The sequence below is a fragment of the Ornithodoros turicata genome, chromosome 5, assembly GCF_037126465.1.
Source record: "Ornithodoros turicata isolate Travis chromosome 5, ASM3712646v1, whole genome shotgun sequence".
NCBI lineage: Eukaryota > Metazoa > Arthropoda > Arachnida > Ixodida > Argasidae > Ornithodoros > Ornithodoros turicata.
In genome coordinates, this window is record NC_088205.1 from 64,414,922 (window position 1) to 64,439,643 (window position 24,722).

Consider the following 24,722-nt stretch of genomic DNA (forward strand, 5'->3'; position numbering starts at 1 on the left):
GGGAGATCCTCACTGTAATCCTCACCACGGACTCCCTTACATCATGCTATGCAATGCAAGCAATGACTCTCTTTGGTGGTGGTTGTGGAGAGGAGATCAAAATGATTACACGGTCCGTAACCTCATCTCTGTTTTGACCCTTTTAGCCCTCTCGCAACAATAAATCGCGAAGCTGTGAGTCGTCATAATGGCTTAGCTAAACAGCGACCATAACACGTGGAGGGAACGTATCAGAACAACTTCTGGCAACATTACGAGTCACCATTCTGCAAGTTGGCTTCACCTAACGCCTGTGTGCTTTAGGAGAAGCTTGCTTTGGAACACTGTCTCGCGACTCTCGGTTGGAAAGCACGTGCTGGGCCTTTTGAATCATTTCGCGAATTTGGGCAGCAATGGCCAAAAACGGAGACACAAAAGCGTTACGACCGACCTCTTTCACTGACAGTAATGGAAAATGAACGGTCACTGTCTATTTTCTTGCCTCAATTTTTATTTTGGTTTAATTCTCTTGATACGAATTTTGGATTATACGAATGTTTTCCGCTACCCCGTGAGTTTCCTATCATCGAGATCCTGCTCTATAGGGACCCTGCAGTAAGGTATCGGAGAGGAGAAAGAAGGCACTAAGCTGTCGTGTAGCTTCCGCAAACGAACGCTGCCGAACGTGCCACGGCAGTGTTCTGTTCAGAAGAATCGTCTACATTTTGTTTCCTTCCCTTATCTGCTTTTACCTGAATAGTAGTGAAGGCGGCAGTGAGGAAAAGTCGACGCAGAGAACGACCGGAGAGTTAAAATTCTCCCACTTGCGGCACTGTCCCCACAGTGTTCGGCGCGCCACCTGGAGAAGCGCACGTCCCCTATACAGGAAAGTGTTCAGTAAATGTTGTTCCCCACATTTTGCAGAACCATCCCATACACAAATTTGTAATTTCAGAGCTACTGTAGAACCCTTAATGTTCATGAGCCCCTAATTTTAACGAATTTTATATGTTTTCAAACAATTGAAACTAATTTTATGTATGAAACAAGCAATGCTGATCCATAAATACCAATACGTCTGTGTTTTCGGGTTTTATGCTTTTAAAAAACCAGGAGGTAAAAATTGTTTTTTGCTTTAGGAGCTGTAAAAAAAAGCGTAAAATCGGGATATATGTGTATACCTCGGGTGGAACGTAACCAGACAGGCATCACACATTTGAGATGGGCACGAGACGCTAAGCATGTTCTTGAGCGCCTGTAATGGTGGCTGAATTTGCATTCTAGCAAGATCATTTTCCGGGATTTTTTTTGTTCTACCCAAGTGACGATGATGTAAAATCTGGCTGTAAAAACGAGTTTTACCGGTTTTATCCCAAAATACCATGTTTACTCACACAGTTTGCGAACCCATAGTTTCAAACGCAAAAATGCTGAAAAAAAAAAAAAAGAAGAAATAAATAGCTTGCGCACCTGCACTTTTTCCTTGCAGATATCTGGCTAACGTGCGAAGCGAATATCGAATTATGCGAGTAAATATGCTACGAGGCTCTACGGTATTCATGAAGCACAAGTCTGCCACGATTTTTACCAAACCAGCATGTTGTACTTAAAAAACTCATGCCATAAAAATATCAAGCGAAGTGCCTCAGGACGAGATCCGCCGATATTTCAAACAGAGGCTGTTCTTCTTCTGGACGCTAAGAAAACCCTTTTTGAACTACAATAGAACCTCTTTGTAGTGAAGTTCGTCAAACCACTAAGAAACTTCAGTATAGTCATCAGTATCTTCACTACATGAGTAGTTCATGGTTGGGATACCAGCAGATTGGGACCACAGGTTTACTGCATAGAGGTTCTACTGTAAATGCCCCCTATAGCCATGCTATTGCATAAAATAGATGCTGGAACACAACAAAAGCTTCAAGCGCTCACCAGCTGTCATAGCAGCTCCGCTTATGGGTGATCCCATATGAACCATAGTTAACTTGGGGCCCCAGCCAACACGAAAGCTGTGCCCCATGAAGGCTGTCGCGTCAACCCATAAATGCTGCTTTCCGTAAGTGCAGGATTGTGAATACGGGACCAACGCCGGCATAGACGATGGTGTTATAACTGGTTCTGGCACTGCTGCTTTCACTTCTGAGGGCACACTACGAAGTAAGATGTGTGAAGACAGAAAATCTGGTGATGGTGGTCTTGCTTCTTCTCGAACAGACTTTTGTTTCCTTGCTGGAGGTTCAGGAGTGCCTAAGCAATAGAAAGATGTCTTTGTGAGGTTCAGTTTCCTTCCCTAATATCATTGCTGCAGTGTACTAAATTATTACTACCAACATGGGGCCAATATCTACGAACCTGTAATCAATGGCGGGGTGGCGGGGGTTTCGCTCCTCCGCAACGCAGGAAGACAGAATAAACCCTTGGGAGGCCGTTGGGGGCCGGCACTCGACACAAGCGCCCTCTTTAATTTTGACTGCGGCAAACCTGTTCCTGACACAATGCAAATCTCACGTTGTTGCACCCTACATGTTCCAACCAGAAATAGGTCAAGAACAATTTCAATGTTACCATAATCGTCTTCCTCGTCACCGTCATCGCGCATGAAGAAAGACGCTTTCATCCCTTGCACCTTCTCGGTGCTCACACCAAGAGCTTCAGCCAGCTGCTGAGTCGTTGGGGAGGTTGGCTGCATGAGCGAACCTGCATGAAGACGCAATTTGTTATACACACTGCAGACTGTGACGAGAGGTTGAAGACAACCACTTGTAACAAGGAAATAACTTTATTTCTTGCAAAATCCCATCTCTTAGAAGATAGGCGTCCTTTGGTTAAGTTTTAGTTAGGAAGTTGCTACATAAAAAATTCTGGGAAGTTTCTGGCTTGCATTTGTCAACTTGCGAATGTGACCAACGTGGTTTATTTCTAGTATGTCTTTTTTTTTTTAAGTTATTGACTATCCTTGCGTTTGCCGACCAAGAGCGAGGGAGGCTCCGACTCCTGGATGCCAGCCAATAGGAAGACGCGGAGGGCAGGCACTTCCCAAGCCCCTGCTCTTGCCTAACAGATGGCGCAGCATTACCGTTGTTTCATGTGTCGCAAGGCTTCTGCCATTGCGCACCAACCTAACCAACGGCTTCGCCATGTGTTAACCGGCGTACGCGCAACTCCCGCTTGGCCTCGTTCCCATACTGACGGACGGCGAAGCCTTTGGTTTTTTATATATATATATATACAGAAGAAATAAGTTCGCACAGAGCACCACTAAAGGAATATTTTCAGATGACTTCATTTAATTCATTTTGAAATTACACAGACACGACGTTTCGATAAAACTCGATAGCGGACACGACGTTTCGGTCAAATTCTGTGTGCGGGGTCCTGTCTCGACAGGACCCCGCACACAGAATTTATGATCTCCCTTTGGCAACCTCAACGCACTGCGATTTCCCTTCCCCCGCCACTGTCGAAGCACACGAAAGTGAGTGTTTTCTGTTTGACCAACTCATTACAGTAGAATCTCGATGATACGATCACGGATGATACGAATTTCGGGATGATACGAATTCTTTTCCGGTCCCGGCCGGAATGCCTATTCTTCCCATGTATTGGAGTTCGGATGATACGAACACGTTATCTTGCCTTTACGGATGATACGAACGAGCCGAGGATGCGACAGAGGTCGTTCCCCCGTGACGCGAGAGCGCACGAGTCACTCTGCTCCTTCTTTCGAAAAGGGAGGGCGATACTCATCACGAACTCCCTTACATCATGTTGCGCAATGCAAGCAATGAATTTCCCTTTGGTGGTGACGGAGGAGATAAGATCAAAGGGATTCCACTTCCCGGAACCTTATCACCTTATCTCTGTTTTGACCTTTTTACCCCCCTCCTGCAATAAACCGCGAAGCTGTGTGACATCGCTCTGGCGGAAAACAGCGACCCAGAACACTTGGAGGGAATATATCAGGACAACTTGTGGCACCATTACGCGTCACCATTCCGCAAGTCGGCTTCACCTAACGCCTGCGTGCTTTAGGAGAAGCTCGCTTTAGAACAGTATCACGCGACTCGCGGGTGGTTGGAAAGCATGTGCTGGGTCTTTTGAATCATCTCGCGAATTTGGGCAACATTGACCAGAAATGGTGACACAAGAGCGTTACGACCGACCTCTTTCACTGACAGTAACGGAAAATGAACAGTCACTGTCTATTTTCTTGCCTCAACTTATATTTTTGTTTAATTCGCTTGATACGAATTTCAGATGATACGAATTTTTTCCGCTCCCCCGTGAGATTCGTATCATTGAGGTTCTACTGTATATCTTTTCACTTGGAAAAGAACGGTCCACCGTTCGAAACGTCGTGTCTGTGTAATTTCAAAATGAATTAAATGAAGTCATCTGAAAATATTCCTTTGGTGGTGCTCTGTGCGAACTTATTTCTTCTGTGTATTAATACGGCGCCCTCTGAATCTTCTGAGACCTTCAAGAATATATATATATATATATATTTGGAAGCCTTTGGTTACTCCTGCCTAAGCCTCATTCAGCCATTGGTTAGATTGGTGCGCCATTGCTGAAGCATTGAGACACGCTAAACAATGGTAACGCTGCGTCATCTCTTAGGCAAGAGCAGAGGCATGGGAAGTGCCTGCCCTCCGCGTCCTCCTATTGGCCAGCATTCAGGAGGCGGAGCCTCCCTCACTCTTGGTCAGCAAACGCAAGGATAGTCCTTGGAAACATTCTGAGCATCACACCATTACTCGCTATAATGGTATGCACACAGAACTTGCTTCAACTGCCAAACCTGACCTTCATTGATTCCAGAGAGGTCGGAATCTCCAGGAGCAAAGGACACACGACCGTCCTCGGCCATATCTTGGCCTAGGGATCCAGAGAGTGTTGCACCATTACCGGGGCTAACATCTCTGGCTGCTGCTGTTGCCCCCTGCAGAAAAATAAATAAAGATTTCAACGCCTGCTCAGGGGCCTCGTGAAATAGATTGTCTGAATAAAAGGTCTTCCATACAGCAGCTGTCCTATCAGTTCCTCCTTGTGAAGGCTTGGTGGCCCTGTCTGCGACTGCCTTCTGCTGTGAGGTCTGTTTCACCACGACCACTTCCATTTCATCATCCGAGTCTTCAAGGCCGTACTTCGAGAAGTGCTTCACCTGCAAAAACCACAAATATGAAACCCTGAGTGAGCAGATATCTATTGAATCGGACCTTAAGAAGAATTAGGTTTCGAGGTGTTAATGCTCCATGCTGATTCACTCAACCTGAGGTGCCATAGACACAAAGCACAGGTTTGCAGGTTTCATACAGATAACTTAAAGGAGCCGTAAACAGGTCGCCAAACATTTAGGAAATAATGGTACCCCATGAAAGAACGGAGGTCATAATACCCAAATATACATTTCGTTGGGCTCGTGCCGGCTCGGTGACCCATATAGATGCTTTCAAAGATGAGTAAACCAACACGCCTCTCTCCACCACGCATACGTCACATGGCTACGTAGCCTTTTGCCGTCCAATCGGGAGGGGGCCTAGCTCAGAACGTGACATTTCAAATTACCAGCCAATAAACGGGCTTCATTATCAGCTGTGAGGCAGAGTGCTCTGTTTGTTTGTGTGCAACTACATTTTGCGCTCCCTGGTTCCGAAAAAGAATCATGACATCTACAACATCTTCGACTGGCACAAACTGGGGGGGTCTGTGGAGGGTAATATATGTATAAAATATATATAACATAGATAAAAATCTCAATTTTTAGGGTAATATCCCTTGGTGTAGAACCAGTTCTGTGCACGCTACTGCTGCAGACATTACCGTAGAAATAATTAGCACAAAATATGAAAACAAAGTAACTGTTATGTTGCATGCAACATCCATGGAAGCACAGCGCAGAGGAGCATAATAAGTACTTCAGTGCACTAGCACAGTATTTCTAGTGCTGGTGCTATTCAGCATGTTGAATCTCTCGCTGTATATGAGGCGGCTATTTCACCAAGGCATTTTTTTAAGGATGTTTTAACTGAATTCAACGCTCACTTAATACACTCAATTTACAGCAATGTCACTTGCTGTCAATAAGGCAGCATTAAACAAGAAGTGCATGGCATACACACGGACAAGGGTGGGCACACATGCAGATGATGTTTGTACAAAGATCAGTCAGACAATGTTGAGCAGAAATGCTACTGTGTAGTACCAGATGCACTCAGAGCCTTCAGTGTGGCCAGACAGAGGAGCAACAAGAGTCTAAATTTGGCGTAGTAAGTGAACACATTTAAGCAGAACGCCTTGTTTAGGAAGCAGACAGAGGGAATAGTTCAAGCCACGGCACTGTTCCTTAAATGATATTTATTGCAAAGAAATACTCCCAGTATTCATGGGTTCTGAAGGGCAGCTACAAATTCAAGGCCTTCCAAAGCCTGAATGTATGATGAAAGATGAATGATGATTTGTCCATTCTATGTTGTTCCAGCCTCAGAACATCAGTTCTTTCCTGAATGTATGGTTCTGTGCAAACCCTTTGTTTGATCCGCATAAAGTTCTTTGAGCTGCTTTCATGAACACGGAGAGAAAATGACTAAGCCCACCAAGCATGATGTACAATCTATGATCGTTAAGGCCCTGACTTTTCTGCACAAATACACGGAATTCTGAAAATAAATTCACGACACTAGGATTGTTTACTGAGGAACACATCTCACAGCTTTGGTGCAGGAGATGAATGGACCTGTAGCTCATAGTGCCTCTCCGCACACGCCTAACCGAGAGGAAAACAAATGTATGCCACATGTCTCACGTGAACAACACTGATTGAGCATGCGTTTGGATATCCTATCTTTACGTTTGTTTCGCTCCCATCAGTCATATCCCATCTAGCACATTTGTGTTGGCAAGGCACGCAACGGCAAGGCGTCCCCACTTGGGAAACAAGGATGCATCGTGGCAAGTTTGTGAGTATGGTACAGAAAAAGTCTACAAAGATTGCGGTTTGTTTTTCTACGGTTACCATGAAACACAGCACGAAGCACCATCTGATCCATAGCAACAACTATATTTTAGATTTGTACAGTCGACCCCCGTTTATCCGGACTTCATTTATCCGGATCCCGCGGTATCCGGACAAAAGTCACGGGAACGGATTTCCCTCATGTATTTTGTTCTCGTTTATCTGGACTTCAGCTTCCGGACTCGGACAAGAATTCCAGGGAACGAAAGTCGAAAATTCTTGTAATCCAGCTTCAGTTATCCGGACTACCGTGAGTAAGAGGAGACGCTGACCCCGCTTCGTCACCCTTTTCGCTGTTTTGGGCTTATTCCGGTCACATGTCAGGGACCTACATTCCTCCGTAGGGGAGACAACCGTGCACAATGACCCCCTTTTCTATTTGTGTGCGTTGGGTCACGTTGACCAGTCGAGTAATTTGGAAATATCTCGAGCAACTGTCCGGTTCTAGAAGGGAAAACTCCAACCCGTTGGCCAATGAAGACATTCCCCTATAGCTCAGCTGCGATCCCTGATGCAGAAGCTCACTGCGACTGCCGTAGATGATGCTGCGGTTTCTGACTACGTTGACGTTGAAAAGGATGATGATGCGTGTGCAGCTATGACTGATGACGGTGTGATTGCTGCTGTTGCCTCCGATGATGTGCAGCAAGACGGTGCCGATGACGACAGTGAGAAACAAGGCTCGCACATTGACACTTTGCGACCGCACTGACATTCTTCGAGCAGCGCAACAGCGTGGCCCAACTCTAAGGAATTAGCAAAAGTTTGCAGGAATCGAATGCCTACACTACTATATAACAGCTGTCATTGACGAGATTTCTATGTTTCAATTAAACCTTGCTCTGTAGGACGTTCCTATTCGGTCGTTTCATTTATCCGGATGTCCCGGTATCCGGACGATTTCGCCGGGAACGGCACCCCGGATAAACGGGGGTCGACTGTAGTCACTTTACTTCTATGTCATACAAGTTAATAAAGGTTTTGCCTTCGTACATTTCCATCTACTTGGACATGCAAACACTTGCCGCAAAAAGTGTCGAATTTCTGTTTCTTTGTCACAGAATTTGAGGTTTGCTGCAGCAGAAAAACCAGGCCCTTATTGACTGTCATTCGTTATGCGAGCTACTATGACAGAAGGTGTAATGATCCAACAGAGTGCTGAGGATTATGATGATGAGTTGATGTCTACTGGTGCAAAAGCAACTACCGTAGATAACAGTGAGCAAAAGAACTGGACAGAACACTAAAAGCCACTGCTGCTGGTATAGTAGACACACTAAGAACACTAAAGACACCTAGACCTGGTGCTGGTACAGTTGTTCTATGCCTTGCATGTATGCATGATGTGATGTAACGTAACGTAGATTGAATGAGATGGAAGTACTTGGAATGAGTGCCCCTATATGCATGCCCTTGCAATAAAGTGAAGGCTGCTCTACAGTAGACAAATATCTCATGCCTCCTACTTCACCCTGCTGAGTGCTTGTCAATCATCGTGTTGCGCACCTTCAGTATGTGCCTGCCTTCTACATACAAATGCTGAATGCCAGCTATGTCAAAAATGATTGCAACATCAGCACATACATGCATGCCCTTCACATGCAATTGTACGCTTCTCGCAATTTATTGTTGCAAACGCCATGTTGATTTCAATAGCTTAAATCGCCTTTGAAGACTACCATCATGATGTGTGTCAATGTGGGACAAGCAACAAGCACGTGCAACATGTGCAGCACAACACTGCGAACACTATTCAAACACCACGATTACTAAAAATGACCACTTAATGAGAAGCAAATGCCCACTACAAATTAATGTTCACCTAGTAGTCAAATGTTCTGAATACTGCACACTATATGTCCTCATTTTTTAAATCTCCCTAACTTCTCCCCGATTCCAAAAACTAAGTGCAAATGCAATGAACTGCAGATTCAAATTAAGCGTAAAATGCTCATACCTCGAAGACCCACGATCCAGTCTCGGGCCTGTATTCCATAAATTTTGCATCGATCTTTGCTGTGGCTCGTTCTAGCTTGTCCTGGTAGCCCATCAGTTTCAGCCGTTCAGGATCCTAAAAGTGAGGCCCACATCAGTGAGGTACACGTAATGCAGCATCTAATGCGAGTCTTGAGGAATTACACACCTTAATTGGTTCATGAGTGGTCTTGTCATTAGGCCAGACACAGTCCAAGGTAACCTGTGCCTTTTTGTTAAGGCCTTCACCAATGGGTGGCTTGTCATCGTCATCAGGATAGATTGTGACCTCCTTACGGCGGAAGTGTACTATGGATAAATGCAAGGCCTCGTTTTAACACACTGCTTGCTGGGGTTAACGAAGACCATCATGAGCCCGGACAATAGTAATTGGATTAGTTTTTTATACCATATTTACTCGTGTATAAGACACACACTGTTTACCCAAAAGCATCGCACATTGAGGGGCTGGGATAAATACTCGCAGATACTCGATAAAATACTCCTCGATGGCTGTCACATTCGTTGTTCATCACTCTGGCACCAGGCGCTCCATCTCCTTGACTACGTGATATGAGCGGCAGCGTAAGAGCGATACGCTGGCGCTACGAGAGACAATCCGGCCGTGCTACTAAAGTCAGGGTGCCTCTTATGTGTGAGGAACAAAAAAGTACCTGCATCTCACTTTTCTAGTCCTACTGCGTTCATATTTCCAGTTTACTCGTAGCTGCTGGGTTAGCATACATTTATGTAAAATGTAATACTAGTAAACTCAACTGCCCATGTGGATGTTCATCTCACCTTAACAATGTGCCCTCCTGTTTTCATAAATTTATTTTTTTTATGGTCTGTATGTAACACCTTAAAGGGACGGTCTCATACAGCCGGGGCGATTCCGAAACTTAGCCAAAACTAGCTTCACGAGTACTGTACACATACAACCATCAAAGTTTCATTCGGAATAACCAAGTCATTTTCAAGGAATTTGTCGAAACGTGCCGTAATAGCAGACGACGAACGTGTGCTTCTCTCATGCATGCGTCACGTATGACGTCGGCCTGCGGGTATGTCGTCGTTGTCATGGTAATTGGATCTTGCAGAAGCACCTTGGGTTGAGTCATCCCCTTTGCTCTCGAAATGGCGACACTGAGGCATATACCTCCGCGAGCGGAGAATGTAGTCCGAGCATTGACTGTGGGGTCTTCGATAATGTGGCACATAATCGGATACGTCGAAGCTAAGTCACGTGTTTTCTTTCCGCGAGTATTTAGTGCAGTTTTTAAATAAACACACACTCCTTCCCTATGTATGTCGTCAGCGACACTTCATTTCGAAGCATGGTCAGTGTGCAACGGGGAGTGTAATGGAAGCGTGCGTAATATATTTTTGGTCGGAGCAGTAATGCGACCGCGCGCGCCGATGGCCGGTGACTTCAGATTTGTGATTGTGGGTGGGGTTGTCCTGCGACTTTTAACTTGTCTCTGATGATTAACATAGTTGTTGTAAACCACCATGCTTGCCACTTCTTAGAATGTGCATTTTTTACCTGAGAACTGAAAGAAAATGTACGAGAGGTGCCGCGGTGCCCAGTAACTTCTGAAAGTCGTCTGCTCACGCCGATGCACTAGCGTGCGCAAAAGCAGACGGTTTCTGTGTCCTATCACGGACTTTCCCGCAGGGCGACGTGGCTGTTCTTATTGTTGCCAACACAGATCGCGGCATGCTCTGCAATCTTTATCAATTTAATTCGGTTATTTAATAACTGTGGCGGGTTTTGTCGGGTAAATTCGCAGTATTCCATTTTCAACAAAGGGCAATCGAATGGTACACTTTATGAGAGGGGCAGGGGGTACGAGACCGTCCCTTTAAGGTTGAGTAACATGAATCTAGCACCACAGAATTACAATTCAACAGCAGTTTTGGATGTGTCTTCTGCGTGCCATTCAGGTATTCTGTTTTCATACATATGAGCTGCATTGTTCACACAAACATTTATCATGTAGCCTGTTATATCAATAATCAACTTGTACTTTTAATTATTTTGTGGGAGGGCTTGTAAAATGCAGCCACTTTAAATGCACATTGGTCCGTGTTGCAGCAGGACAGTGTCAGTGGTGCTCAAAACGATCAACGGCCATTGCCTTCAATGACCATTCAAAAGTCCAGGTGACAGGTGTATCTGTCTCCTTTAACTTATCAAAGACCAATATTAAAGCAACAGTACTCGAAGCAATGCAACACAACTTACCAATTTCATCCAAATTAAGCCCAGTCACATCGGTACGTCCGGGGAAGAAGACGTTACCGTATCCATCCCTTGCCACTGTGAATCCCTCCACGACACAACGTTTGTCCTGCCCAAACAGAGCTGCGAGGTCGTCCAACGATGGAATGGTGAAGTATCCAGGCCGTGTGAGCACAATTCCTGTTGGATGTGGAGTTGGCAACGTGGCGTCGGCCGAGCCACCTGACTCTGAGGTTAATAAGATGGAGTCATCCTGCTGAGTGGATCCACGGCCAGGGCCAGAGTCGTCTGTGGGCGAGAGGGTTAGCCCAAGGCGGTTGTTTCTGATGCCAAGTTGAGACACCGTGTCGTCAAGGCTCTGAAGGTTACTGAAATGTACAATTATCACGCAACTGTAGCAACTTCAAAGGCGTTCACAAAAATTAACGGAAGCAGCTCCCCCTCCACGTCGTTTTCGCCACAGTGCTGCTCTGCAAATATAAGCAAAGCAAGCCAAGATGGTGAGCAAAGCAATGACAAACACTGTGATGGTGAGCAACGAATACGGTCATCTATCCTGGGTGGCACGGAGGACTAGGAACGAGGGGTGTGCGAATATTCGAGTTCTCGAATTCGAATCGAATACCAAACGCTCAAACTATTCGATTCGCGAATCGAATAGCCAATATTCGATTTTTTTAATATTCGACTATTCCACGAATATGAACGACGCGGCCCGAAAGTGGGCTTCACCTGATGCTTCCATGTATGAGGTGAAGCCTGCTTTAGGAAATTGCCCTTGTTGCAGGACCAACACAGGCGGGACGGTGTTTAGTTTGAGATAACGTTATCCAAAGTTAGTTTTGTAGACATCGTCTGTGGAAGGGGCGGCGCCCCTCCCACATGCAGTTTAGCGGTGCCGACGGGGAACTTTGATTTGATGTCTGTGAGGTTGCCTTTAAAAAGTTAGGACTCTTGAATAATGACTGCAGCCCACGAACAAGAAGGGTGTCTTAAAGATGTCCCTTATGTTTAAAATTTCAGCAGTGCAATTTCCTCGGGCAAGAGGAAAGAAACTAAAGCGTGTTCACGGCAAAGATGAGGCAGGATACATATTCGTTTGTTTCACAAATGACCTGTGGGTGTCCAAAACAATTACAGCCTCATCCGTATAACTAGGGTGTGACTTTTTCGGGTTAAACCCGAGTCCACCCGGTTATTCCCCCCCCCCCCATCCCGAACTCCAACTAATTCGGGTTCAACCCGATTTCTCTCCAAATTCCAGTCATTACGAAATCCTCAAGTGACGTTTCCACTGGAAACGAACATAGGTCGCCACGTGTAACACATGTAAGAATGGGTCACTTACGTTCCCAGAAATACACCCATGTGTGTCAGCACTGTCTACGCCTTCGGGGATTTGCGCTGGTAGGTCACACACACAAAAAAAAAAGATTAGGAAAGGACTTAATAGACAAGAGCAGAAACAAAAGCGCCCGACAACGCCCGCTGGCACCATTATCGCCTGATTTCTCCCAGAATTACAGATTTACAAATAGCGCCTCATTTTTAGCCCCGAATCTGAGAAAGGCATTTAACCGAAAAAGTCACTCCCTACGTATAACTAGGGCCTGACTTTTTAGGGTTAAACCCGTATCCGCCCGATATTTACCCCCCGAATGAAATCTGTAAAATTCGGGTTTAACCCGAATCTACCCGAAAACATCCGGGTCGCGTGGCACACTCATAAGCGCGCATTAAAATAAAGTTTGATAACATTGCTAAACATTGGTTCCATGTTAAGACAAATTTTTATTAAACAAAAAAAAATCACCCGAATACACCCGAATTCCTGACGACAGAATATGCCGTAACGGGATTTAACCCGAATACACCCGAATTTTCAAATGAAAAGTATCACCCGATATTTACCCCCCGAATTTGGCCAAAAATAAAACCCGAAAAAGTCAGGCCCTACGTATAACATGCCACTGTCTGACATAAAATTTTTAAATGAAGATAACCACTCCAGTAAGCGTAAGCTCACCTGAAAAGCAGGAAGCAATCTCATGTAAAATTAAAGAGTAGGGAGGTTTTAGCAGAAGAATTGTATGTCTCTCTTGTGACAGTTAATGCCAGAAAAATTACTCTAAAGCCACGGGCTACAAAATGGAAGCTTTTAGCGCAAAAGTCACATATTGTAAATTTGCACAAATATTCTACAGGGTGTCCCAGAAAACGTGTCATTGAATTATAATAAAAAAACTACACCACCTAGGGTCATGCGGTCAATTGCATTTGTTCTTACTGGGTTTTTGCCACCTCCTCATGTGAATGTCGTGTAACGCAAGTTTAATTATGTAAATTTTTGCGAGCTTAAGTCGGAAATTTGCATAGTAAAGGTCACTTTTTTACCCGACCAATGTGAAGACTGTGTCTGATTTAGTCAAATTAATGATAATTGACAGGGATATTCAGGAGCTATCCCATCGGAAAAAATAGCCGAACATCATGCTCTACGGAGGTCGCACAGAATAGCGCACGATGAATTTTTCAGCGCAATCTTTGTCAGTCCGACGAAAGGAGGTTGGAAACCCAGCCCTCACCGACATCGCAGAAAGAGATAAAGCAGGCACGGCTTATCACGTCCGACTTTCGCTGGGATAATGCTTTCCCTCTCCCAATTTTAGGAACTGTTACTTTTTCTACTATCACTCTGTGGGCTGGCTTCGGAACCTCCTTTCGTCGCACTGAGAGCGGTTGCGCTCAAAAAGTCATCGCGCGCTATGGTCCGGTGCTCCGAAAAGCATGATATTCGGCTATTTTTTCCGATGGGATAGCTCGTGAATATCACTGTGGATTATCGTGAATTTGAGTGAATTCGGCACGCTCTTCATATTGGTGGGGTAAAAAAGTAACCTTTACTTGGCAAATTTCCGAGTTGAGTTCACAAATATTTACATAATTAAACTTGGAGTACATGACATTCACATTAGGAGGTGGCAAAAACCTAATAAGAACAAATGCTGTTGACCGCATGATTCTAGGTGGCGTAGTTTTTTTATTATAATTCAATGACACGTTTTCTGGGACACCCTGTATATTCGATTCGGTATTCGGAACCACATACCAAAATCAAATTTTGCAACTTTTTTAAGTCCATATGAACGTGTGGTTTTACCGTACTTTTAAAGTGATACATGTAATGAAGAGGATTTTGGTAATATGGTCCCATAAAGTAGAAGTGATTAATAATAAAGTGAATAATAAAATTTTGCATGGTGCATAACGTCATCTTTATCGTAGGGGTCTTAATGCACCTTTTCTCTTGCAGATACCTTTTTGATGAACCTAGCACAGGACTGTCAGCAGGTGGAGTAGCAGTCGATACGTCATCTAAATTCAAGCGCGGGAGAGGAGATCCCGGGTCTCTTGGTGCTGAAACAGGAGTGCTAGCAGACCTGATTCCAACAGAAAGAAAATGGGAAATAAGCATCTAGTGTTCTTAGAGACAGTAGTTTGAGAGCTTTTAAACTCACCCTTGTGTTAGTGGTACAGTTAGAGGTGTCCTCGTGATTGTTTCGGACCTCGGAGGCGACACAGGTGCCGGGGATGACATTGACACAGTATCAGCCATGGTGAATGTGCGATCAGCACCTTCTTTTGGCTTTAACACCAGTTTTTTCATGCTTGGACGAGGCACAAAGGTATCATTCATTTGAGAGCTTTCTTCATCTTCCAGCCCGTGGAACAACGAAACTGTCTGCATAGAGAAAGAGCAACACCACGATTAGAGTACAGCAAACCTAGTAAGCAACAGAATTTTTCATGACAGAAAAAAGAAGAGGTAAATAAAAAGAATCATTTGGTTGGTTGTAGTGTGTGCTCAGACATCAGGGCAAGACATGACTCCTGGTCAGGGTGTTGAACCGGAACCGAAACGATCCGAAAACCGGAGTTGAACCGGAATTTTTTCATGAACCCGAATCGGAACTGAACTGCTATATTTTCACCGGCCCGGAACTGAACCTCAACCGGAACTAAAGAAAAATAGTGTTCCGAACCGGTCCCAGAAACGATTCAGGGCTCTTCTGTTTCACCTTTGGACGCGAATGTCGTCTGCTCTACCTGAGCACGCACGCATCACGCTTATGACAACAACACGATGGGTCGGCACCGCTTTGCAGATTTCATATTACACAGCTCCACTTAGCGAGGGATGTCGCCAGTGCGAATTCACACTTTCTTGAAATTCTGCTAAACACCTGAAGCTTAGTATCCCTCAAGTGTTGTCCTTCTTCAAAATCTTTTACTTGCGCTTCCTCTTTAGTGGTTTCCTCACGTAGACAATTTAGCAATAACAATGGTAATGGCACCGTGATGTTTAGCAATAACAACAAAAATGGTGTAGCAAATCACACCGTCAGGGGCGTGCACGAAGTACTAAACGCTGTTACTCGTCGTCTTTTTCCATTGTCCTCTAAAACAGGGTGCCGGAGTGTGATATGAACAAGAATTAAGCGAATCGCTAAATATTGACCATAAACACCATGATTCACTTATTTAGCTGACTAGCATATTAAGTTCACAATGTCACGAATAACCGCATACAGGGTCCGTGCAGATAAACCTAACCGGCATTTGCACACATAACTCGTTCTCTACTTACCTGAGGAACTTCCGGTTGCGCACGATGGCGTATTTATGCGTGCGAAAGCTAAAAAAAAATCCTGAAAGCCATACTTAGAGTAAAAAAATTACCAAAGCACGAAAACGTCAGCTTCCATGCATTATAACAGGGCAACATAGCGGTCTCAGGTGAGTTTTGTGCAGGTACCACTAGGGGCACTACCGATCAGCATCTATGTGGGACATCGTTCAGGTTAGTAGACGCCGGGGCAACGAACGAACGCGGGCGTGGGTATCCCGGAAAGAAGCACGTTGACAGAACAAACACGAAAGGCATTATGTGGTTTCCTCAGTAATTAAAATACGCCCCTGTGAAGGGGCGTATGAACTTCTGAACCTGAACCCGAACCGAACCCGTATTTTTTTCAGTTCGACACCCTGCTCCTGATCATGCACGGTGGATGAAGGTGTCAGAAAAATTTAGCTAACTTAAAGGAGTACAGGAGACCATCCAAAATATTTTCAGTTTAAGACACCTGATGAAAATATATGTGTCAATTTGCTGAACAGCACAACAGGTTTGGATGCATGACATTTTTTTTTTTTATGTACACAAACACAGCCATGCTCATTCACTCTCAGCTTGCCCCCCTGGAGGGGGGACAAGGAGAAGAAGGACAGCCTATGATGCCATAACGGCTGTGCGGTCAGTCGAGGTCAGCGCCTGTATTTTTCTTTTTGTGTGTGAGGGCTTTCCTCTTTTGTATTCGGTAAATTTGTTCCCCCGGTGGGGGGCGATTAGAAATTGAAAGGGTGACCCGTGGGTGCAGAGGATTTCATTGTCCCGCCAGAGCTTCCTCACGTGCTATGTTTCTTCAGAGCCCTGAACAGCTGACTAGCAGACGACACTGTGAACCAATCAGCGAGCGCGGACGGTGTAGCGTCAGCGCAAGGTCACAGGATGGTATTGCTCTCCACAAACGTTGTGCACGGTCGCTTTTTGCGGCATACTTTAAATTTAATTTCTGCAATAATTATGACTTTATGTATACAAAGTCTACGGCATGGCAGGCTTCAATCACATAATTTTTTAGACATTTATAAAGCATTTTTCTAACACTGCAGAGTTCCTATTTGTACACAGCACTAGTAAATCTTAGTGACTTGTCCTGCTCCATTTATGACTCTCCTAAAACTATCCCTGATGTAGTAAAACTCTGGATATAGTAAAATTACTCACAAGTCCCAGCCTGTTTACTATAGAGAGATTCTACCATACTTACTTTAAAAATTTAGCACATTTCAGTTCTGAAGCAACACTATGGTAAACTGACCTTGTTGGAAGAGGGACCCACAATGGCCTTTGGCTTTATTTTTGTTGCTGGTAGTGATGAGACTTTGTACTGAGAAGACATTAGAGATTTTTGTGCAGCAGGACTGGTTGGGTTTAGCAATTCTTCCCGCTTGTTTGTGTCCTGCAACAAATCAAAGTGAACCTTGCAATGAGACGCAACTGGAGTGGAAATGTGTTTTCACTTTCTCGAATTTCATAAATATACATATACGGATCTGCTTAACAACAACAACAACTTTATTGCGAGATGATGAATGGGGAGTTCCATCGCCAGGAGCCATACTCTACCCCATTGCTGGCTTGCCCAAAGGCTGCTTAAAAATACTTTAGGCTTCCATTAATTTGACCCTGATACAGTCGAACCTCGTTACAACGAAGTCGCACGGTAATCGCAAATTGGTTCGTTACATGCGATATTCGCTGTAAAAGTACAGCATTTAAATGCGACTAATGATTCTGACAAATGCCCGCCAGAACACACGTAGCGGGTGTATCCCGTTTGAAACCATTAAAAATAATCTTTCAAAAATAAACGCGTAAGTACCCACTGTTAAAAATATATCTCCCAGAATATACGCTTAAAAATAAAGGCACAAAAATAATCGTCGAAATATCCCCATTTAAATATAAACGCTAAGGAATCTACGGTTAAGAATACATCATTAAAAATAAATCGTTTCAGAATCCCCCCAAATCTACAGTTGCTAGAGTCATGTGGTATGGCCCAAATCAAGATGAACTGCAAGCAATAGGGCTTAACCTAACCTCACAGGACCAAACTAGCCTAAACTATCCCGAACTAACCGAAACCAAACTAAACTAACCTAACATAACATGATATAACCCAGCGTAAATTGTAATCAGTCCGCCTCCGTGCTAGATGGTGAGGGGATTTTGAAACAGTTTATTTTTAATGGTGGATTATTAAACGGTGATCTCTAAGCGGGGATAGTAAGCGGTTTATTTTAGGAGATATATTTTTAACCGTGTATTTATTAAGCGGATTATTCTTGAATGTTTCATTCTTGATTGATTGATTGATTATGTGTTTAATGGCACAAAGGCAACAAAGGCCATAGAGCGCCAAAACTATGCTGAGTGTGTCGGAGACGATTATGGGAAAGATGATGTGAGAGAGAGTGTGGTAGTTAAAACCTATCTACAGGTATGAGCGATGAGCGATGACTGATTGACCAGGATAAGAGAGAGGGGGATGACGATAGAAAGCGAGCATGGCAGTTATCTACAAGTGTGACAATGAGATATTTACATGAGGAGTTCGGTGATAATGGATAAAAGCGGAGCAATGCTTATCATCTACATCTGACTAAGAAACCCACACGTGGTCAAAAATTTGATTACGTTATCAAACGGCACAAGAGGGGTGTCACCCAGTAGAAGGGCTGGGTGGAGTGGGACATGGTATCTGTAGAATGCGGTGAAATACTGTTGGCGTTGGTGTTCGAAGTGAGGGCAGGATGCCAGTACGTGCAAGACAGTCAAGCTGTCACCGCAGTGCGCACAAGCTGGCGGATCCTGACCTCTGAGTAGGTGGTGATGCGTGAGCCATGTGTGTCCAATCCTCAATCTCGCGTAAAGAACTTCGGATGATCTGTTGATGTGTTCAGTCCGATGCGGGGGAGAAACGTGTGGCTGTGTGAGGTGTAGCTTGTTATTTTCTTCCATGTCCCACTCCTGCTGCCACTGTGTGCAGACAGCTCTCTTTAACACTGGCAGGATGTCTTGGTAGGGTAGTCCTAGAGCTGACTCCTCTTGTGCCAACACTCGCCGAGCCTCACGGTCGGCTCGTTCATTCCCCGGGATCCCAGTGTGGCTGGGGACCCAGCAGAGACAGATTGAAAAGCCTCGGGAACAAAGTTGGGTCGCAAGCGCTCGTACTCGCTTGACGAGGTGATTCTTGCTGTCATAGCATGAAAGCAGCGCACGCACAGAGCTTAGCGAATCGGAATAAATCACTGAATTTTGAAGGTCGTTTTGTTGAATGTGCCGCAGAGCCAGGAGAATCGCGTAAAGCTCTGCGGTGAAAACTGTGGCGTTCGTGTTCAGGCGTGCCGTCATTCTTAAACGTTTATTCTTAACGGTGAATTTCGGGGACCCCCCCACGTAGCGTCCGCAATATTTCAAAATCAATTCAAAACACAATAAAGGCAAACACAACCGTTTTATTTGAAGAAATCTCTAATCTTCTGTTGCTTCGTGGCAACGGCGCTGTTCACGACAATCACTTCAACCTTGTCAAGCGAATGAAACGCATCACGAATGATTTCGTCGGACGCCGTCGGATGTTCCAGAAAGAAGTCCTTCAGTGCACGTACCATGAAGAGAGCCTCACAGTGCGTTAGACGGCGGTCCGTGTCTTCTGGATCTTCGCACTCATCGTCACTCACCGCTTCTGTACAATCACCCCTGACTTCCTGGCTGACCCCAGCAATGATGTCGGCGTCCGTCAGCTCACTTGCCACGGCAACGTTGTTATCTGCCGACACGAAATCGTCGAAGGTGACCTCGTTCACGCTGACTAGACATCTCCACACAGGTGCTTCCGAGATGATGTCCCATGTCTTCTATCGAAGTTTCTGTGGCAGGGGACCCGAATCCGGCCTATAGAAAGCAGTTTCGAATCGTGCTCCCGGTGACGTCATTCCAGGCCCCGTAGAGCATCTCAATGACAGCCTTCACAGTTTCGGGAATGATGCAATCCACGGTCAATTCGGCGGTGGTGAGGACAAAAGCGCGGTGGAGAGGAGGAACGCGTGTGGAAGCATTAGAAGCACGCAACCAATGAACGCGTTGCTCACTTATCGGGGTCATTCGCCTCCACGTTTAGGTCGCCTTTCCAAAACGGGAGCCGATCTCCTGAATGTGCCGGAAAAAAATGTGCTCGCGTGTTGGAAAGTCACGATGAATCACTTCGTCGTGACCGATAATAGGCTAGGAAATGGGGAAGCCTACTTCGTTGTAAACGCAGCATCCCCGTAGAAATAAAGCGTGACCAACCAAATCAGACAGAAATCTCGCAATAACCGATAATTCGTACTAACGATGTTCGCTGTAGCAAGGTTCGACTGTATGTCCTAGTTTCCAGCACCATTAGTTATGTTCAGGCTGACTTGGTGTAAATGTCTTGGTTCTGTTTCCGGAAGTAGTAGACATGATAGAGCAAACTGAAAAAATGCAGAGCCATATATCCCGAGCTGCAACATACAAGGAGTACCACCACCTTGCGATGGCACGACCTAGGGTTATTCTTGTCACAATTTTTGTTCCATCTGGCACCGCTACCATAATACAGAAACTGCCAAAGCACTAGATCCTTCGGCAACAGTTTTCTGAGGAAGGTCAAATGGTGTTACTATACTGATTTTTCGACAATTACAATGTTTTGGATCAAGTAAACCATTCGCTTAACTTGTATGGTGTTGTCACTAATATGGCGACCTCTGTACCTCTTAGTGTTTAGTTTGAATACAAACACATCTATTACAGGAGATGATATATTTTCATAATAATTTTTCAGTGCTGTCAGAAACTGCTCACAAGGGCTCAGAGCTGGGCTTTCCCAGGGCTGCAATAGACCTCTACCTGTTTGTAAACAAATGACATCATAATGTTCGACAGCGCCACGAGTTTGGTAGAGTTGAACTACGTTCAAAACTAGTGGCGAACAAGGTCGCGCCCGAAAGCCACCGTCCTGAGGGGATTACGATAGTCTCTGAGAAGGACGCGACCTTCGGTCCTACTTTTCTTTCAATGGGAGGCAGCGAACAAATCCCATTCGTGGAACCCAGCTCTCCCCTTCCGATCTGTTTTGGTTTCGGTGTGTCTACCAACGTCATGATGACGTTTCTCAGGTAGAGGTTTATTCTTAAACGGTCCTCGACTCGACCCCAGACTCGGGCTGCCCCTCAAGAGCGGCTTTGTGCTCCAAAGGTCAACCTTGAATTGAAATGCTCCCCAAGCGGAGGAAATCCTTTGCGCTTTCCTCGAGCACTACATGGTAGCGCCAGTATTTCCTTGAAGCCTAATTGAAGCCTTGGAGCTCTTTATTCCTCCTCTTACTGGAGTCGAGGCAGGGTGTCGAGTCAAGAATCACTCAAGAACGCGGCTGTCAGTAAGAGTTACCTTGATTAGATTTCTGAAAAGTGGATTGTCGCCATAAGGATTGCTCGTGAGCAACAGAAGCTGCTGCATTTGTGCCTGCTGCATCTGGATTTGATTTGCGTTCTGATCCATCCTGCAAAGACCAACGAGTAGGTGTGATACAATGATACAAGAGAATGTTGAGCAGCAAGAGCAGCAGACATTAATACAGGCTCATTTTGTATACATGCTTACATTCCTAATGTAGGAGCTGTTCCACTGAAGTTGAAAGGCGTGGTCGTTGGGTTTGTTGCGCCAAAGCCACCTGGAACGAGATTGAGTGAAGCTGTTGTTCCAACTTTATACACGTGCCCGTGTGCAGACTACCACAGTTCAGTAGAGTTCTTTGTAATTTTAAAGGGACAGTTCGCTCTCCAAGCATGAGTTTGCAGATTTTTGTTTTCACGGGCAGTGTAATTCCCCCGATTCCCTGCATCACTTTTCACTGACACGAGCGATATAATTCATTATTGGCATTACAAATTATTAGAATCTACACCGCTCGAAATTCCAGCGCAAGGAGGCACTTGTGCAATGTCAGTGTGACAATTCGAGGGAGCGCCTTTTGCACCAAGCTTCGGTTGTGCTCCTCCTGCAGAGAATCACGAGGAGGAGGAGGTGTGGGAGACGACGCTGACATGTGACCACCCTGGTGATACCATTACAGAAGTGTCATGCAAGCTGATAAGGAGACGCTCTTGCTTGCTCCTCCCTGCGAGTATGACTCCCTGCCATTGATCTCGAGCGAAAAGGGCTCGCGGGACATTTGTTTGTAGTCAGACATTCCTGCCAGACATATTTATTCCAACTATGCTAGGAAGCAAACTTTCTCTTTAAAAGGATGCAACATTGTGTTCTGTCCTAACAATGGTCAATGTTGTTTTGCACAGATTTACAGCGCTCATAAAACAATCTAAATGTGGGAGGACGTTAAAAGTATTGTACGATTATATAGAAATAAAAATTATAAACGAAATATGTCACGATTTACGTCTTACAATATGATACTCTAATCTACACGAAAATATTAAGCCACCTTCTCTCGCACCAAAAGGATCATGCAATACGGGATGTATATGTTGCAGGAGAGGAACAAGTAATGCTAACCAAATGTAGAGCCCGTAGTGCCTGTTCCAAAACCAAAAGCAGGTTTATTGGCTCCTCCCAAACCACCAAACAGGCCAGTGCCAGTTGAAGTTCCCCCCAGAGTTGAACCAAAACCAGTGGTGCCAAAACCAGTGGTGCCAAAACCGGTACTGCCAAAGGCTGGTGTTGTACCGGTACCAAAGGCAGGTGTTGTCTTTGGTGCTCCAAACAGCCCTGTGCCAGTGCTAGCCGTTGATGCAAAGTCTTGAATGGACATAGGAAAGAGAAGAGAAATTAATACACTGTTCAAGTTGCTTCTTTGCAAATGAAGGTCACACATCATAGTTGAGGCCCCTGGTTTTCTGCTGCAGCAAATTCAAAATTCTGCGGCACAGACTTGTGAATTCCGCGATTTTCCACGACAAGCAGTCAATGGCTGCTTGGAATTGAAAACACTTTATTTTCTTGGATAATGTGGGAACAAAAATATTTTATAAAATTACAGGTTGAAAGCACTGTTGTGGCTCAGCATTACATACATGGTATCTTGTGTTCTCCTCTGACAAAGACAATGGTCTGTCACCTGCAATCATTTTATACCTGCTGAAAGATCTTTCAGCACCTAGAGTTTATAGGAACTTTATAGGAAGAATACATGAAGAAGCTAACAATACGTGCCCTGTGGAAGTTACAGGACACCCTTTTTGTTTCTCGGCTGTAGGCATTATTTAAGAGTCTTTAAAGGCAACCTCCCAGACATCAAATCAAAGTCCCCCACTGCCACCGCTAAACTGCACACGGAAGGGATGCTGCCCCTTCCTCAGGCAAAGTATGCACAATAAACTTTGGCAACCGTTATCTTAAGCTAAACTATAATATGTCTGTGCTAGTCCTGCTGCAGCATGGGCAGTTTCATAAAGCAGGCATCACCTCATGCAGGGAAGCTTCAAGTGAAGCCCACTTTCGGGAGGTGTCGTTCGTATTCGGCAAACAGTCAGATATTCGGAAATCCGAATATTTGGTACTCCATTCGCGAATGAAATACTTCGAGTGATTGATATTTGATTCGAATTCGAGAACTCTAATATCTGCACACCCCTAAAAATAAGAGACTCCGCGAAATTCTGTGCCAAACAAAGGATTCCGCAATGAATTCCGGATTCGCAGAAAACCCGGGGCCTTAATCATAGTGAGCTACAACCACAGCTGTTGCTGTCACTGAAAGTGATGAAAGAGATATAATCCCCTATAGCGAATTGTTTCAGTTTCTATTGCTCTCGTGACCACTATTATGTCCTATGATCTCAGTAAACCAGAAATATCCCAAGTACGTCCCACAAAGGTCGCACACGTCGCATATGTCCGCCACGTCTATGCGACGTTACCTGTACGTCCACAACGTGACTTTCAAAAATATCTTACTTTCTATATCCCTGGGACATCTCATGGATGTAAAAAGAAAGGAGCAAGCACGCGTTATTTTTCTGAGACATCTAGGGCACGTGACCCTTAGTGGCACGACATAAGCAAAAGGGAAAATTTTAGGGTTTACTACTTTATTTACCAAGTAATCACATTATACACGGTAGCTTGAGTTAAAAACACGATATTTGCCAGGATGGGGTGTCAGGAACGTTCACAGGTATACGCTGACATCGTTTGCAGACTCACAAGCTAACTGCAAAGACTTTGTCACCGTTGCAAACGTCATGCTGCATGTGCTCATTCTGGTATCTCTTGAAATCCGCTTACGCGGTGGGGGGGCCAAAAAGGGAGCCTGCGTCTCATACGGTGAAAGGCGAAAGCACATTTATTAACGCGCTGTCTGCATTCGTCTTGGATTAGGGCCGAAAAGCCCCTGGGCTGCCATTTACCACACTACAATACGCTTATGGTGCCAAAAACCTAGCTATAATGTAGCCTTGAAATAAAACATTACTACGTATCTTATGAGAATGTGTGGTACCCCACTGCATGGTATATAGCACATTTCTGAAAGAACACATTTATAGCAATATGTGCAGATTTGAGAACATCCTGTGAATATCCGAATATCCCGAAGTTGACGTCTGTGGAATGTGGAAAAAGTGGGACAAACCATAGTCGCCAGGACGTACATGCGATGTCTACGGGCTCTCTGCAATGATCCATGGGATATCCAAACATCCAATTTGGGATATCAGGAGGACATCTCCTAGACGTCTATGGTTTACTGGGTACCAACGTCAAGAAAAGCATATTCAGTGGAAGACTGCACAAATTTATTGACAGCTTTCTATCTTTTATTTTCTTCTTCAGAA

At 44.9% G+C, this 24,722-nt stretch overlaps 1 protein-coding gene across 3 annotated transcripts in view; it reads right to left on the bottom strand.

Annotated features, from left to right (window-relative positions):
• The window catches only part of LOC135394567 (nuclear pore complex protein Nup98-Nup96-like), a 51,795-nt gene that overhangs the window by 19,207 nt on the left and 7,866 nt on the right, over nucleotides 1-24,722 (bottom strand). The window contains exons 11-25 of one of the 3 annotated variants that reach the window (XM_064625366.1): nucleotides 22,444-22,686; nucleotides 21,532-21,601; nucleotides 21,319-21,430; nucleotides 17,156-17,296; nucleotides 14,732-14,955; nucleotides 14,531-14,653; nucleotides 11,217-11,581; nucleotides 9,138-9,277; nucleotides 8,952-9,065; nucleotides 5,003-5,143; nucleotides 4,786-4,921; nucleotides 2,545-2,676; nucleotides 2,332-2,460; nucleotides 1,912-2,226; nucleotides 732-857 (exon numbers count right to left, since the gene is read on the bottom strand). In XM_064625366.1, coding sequence (XP_064481436.1) covers nucleotides 732-857; nucleotides 1,912-2,226; nucleotides 2,332-2,460; nucleotides 2,545-2,676; nucleotides 4,786-4,921; nucleotides 5,003-5,143; nucleotides 8,952-9,065; nucleotides 9,138-9,277; nucleotides 11,217-11,581; nucleotides 14,531-14,653; nucleotides 14,732-14,955; nucleotides 17,156-17,296; nucleotides 21,319-21,430; nucleotides 21,532-21,601; nucleotides 22,444-22,686 — 2,511 coding nt within the window. Of the gene's footprint in view, nucleotides 1-731; nucleotides 858-1,911; nucleotides 2,227-2,331; nucleotides 2,467-2,544; nucleotides 2,677-4,785; nucleotides 4,922-5,002; nucleotides 5,144-8,951; nucleotides 9,066-9,137; nucleotides 9,278-11,216; nucleotides 11,582-14,530; nucleotides 14,654-14,731; nucleotides 14,956-17,155; nucleotides 17,297-21,318; nucleotides 21,431-21,531; nucleotides 21,602-22,443; nucleotides 22,687-24,722 lie in introns of all 3 variants that reach the window. The other 2 variants (XM_064625365.1, XM_064625367.1) reach the window with 2 other exon arrangements.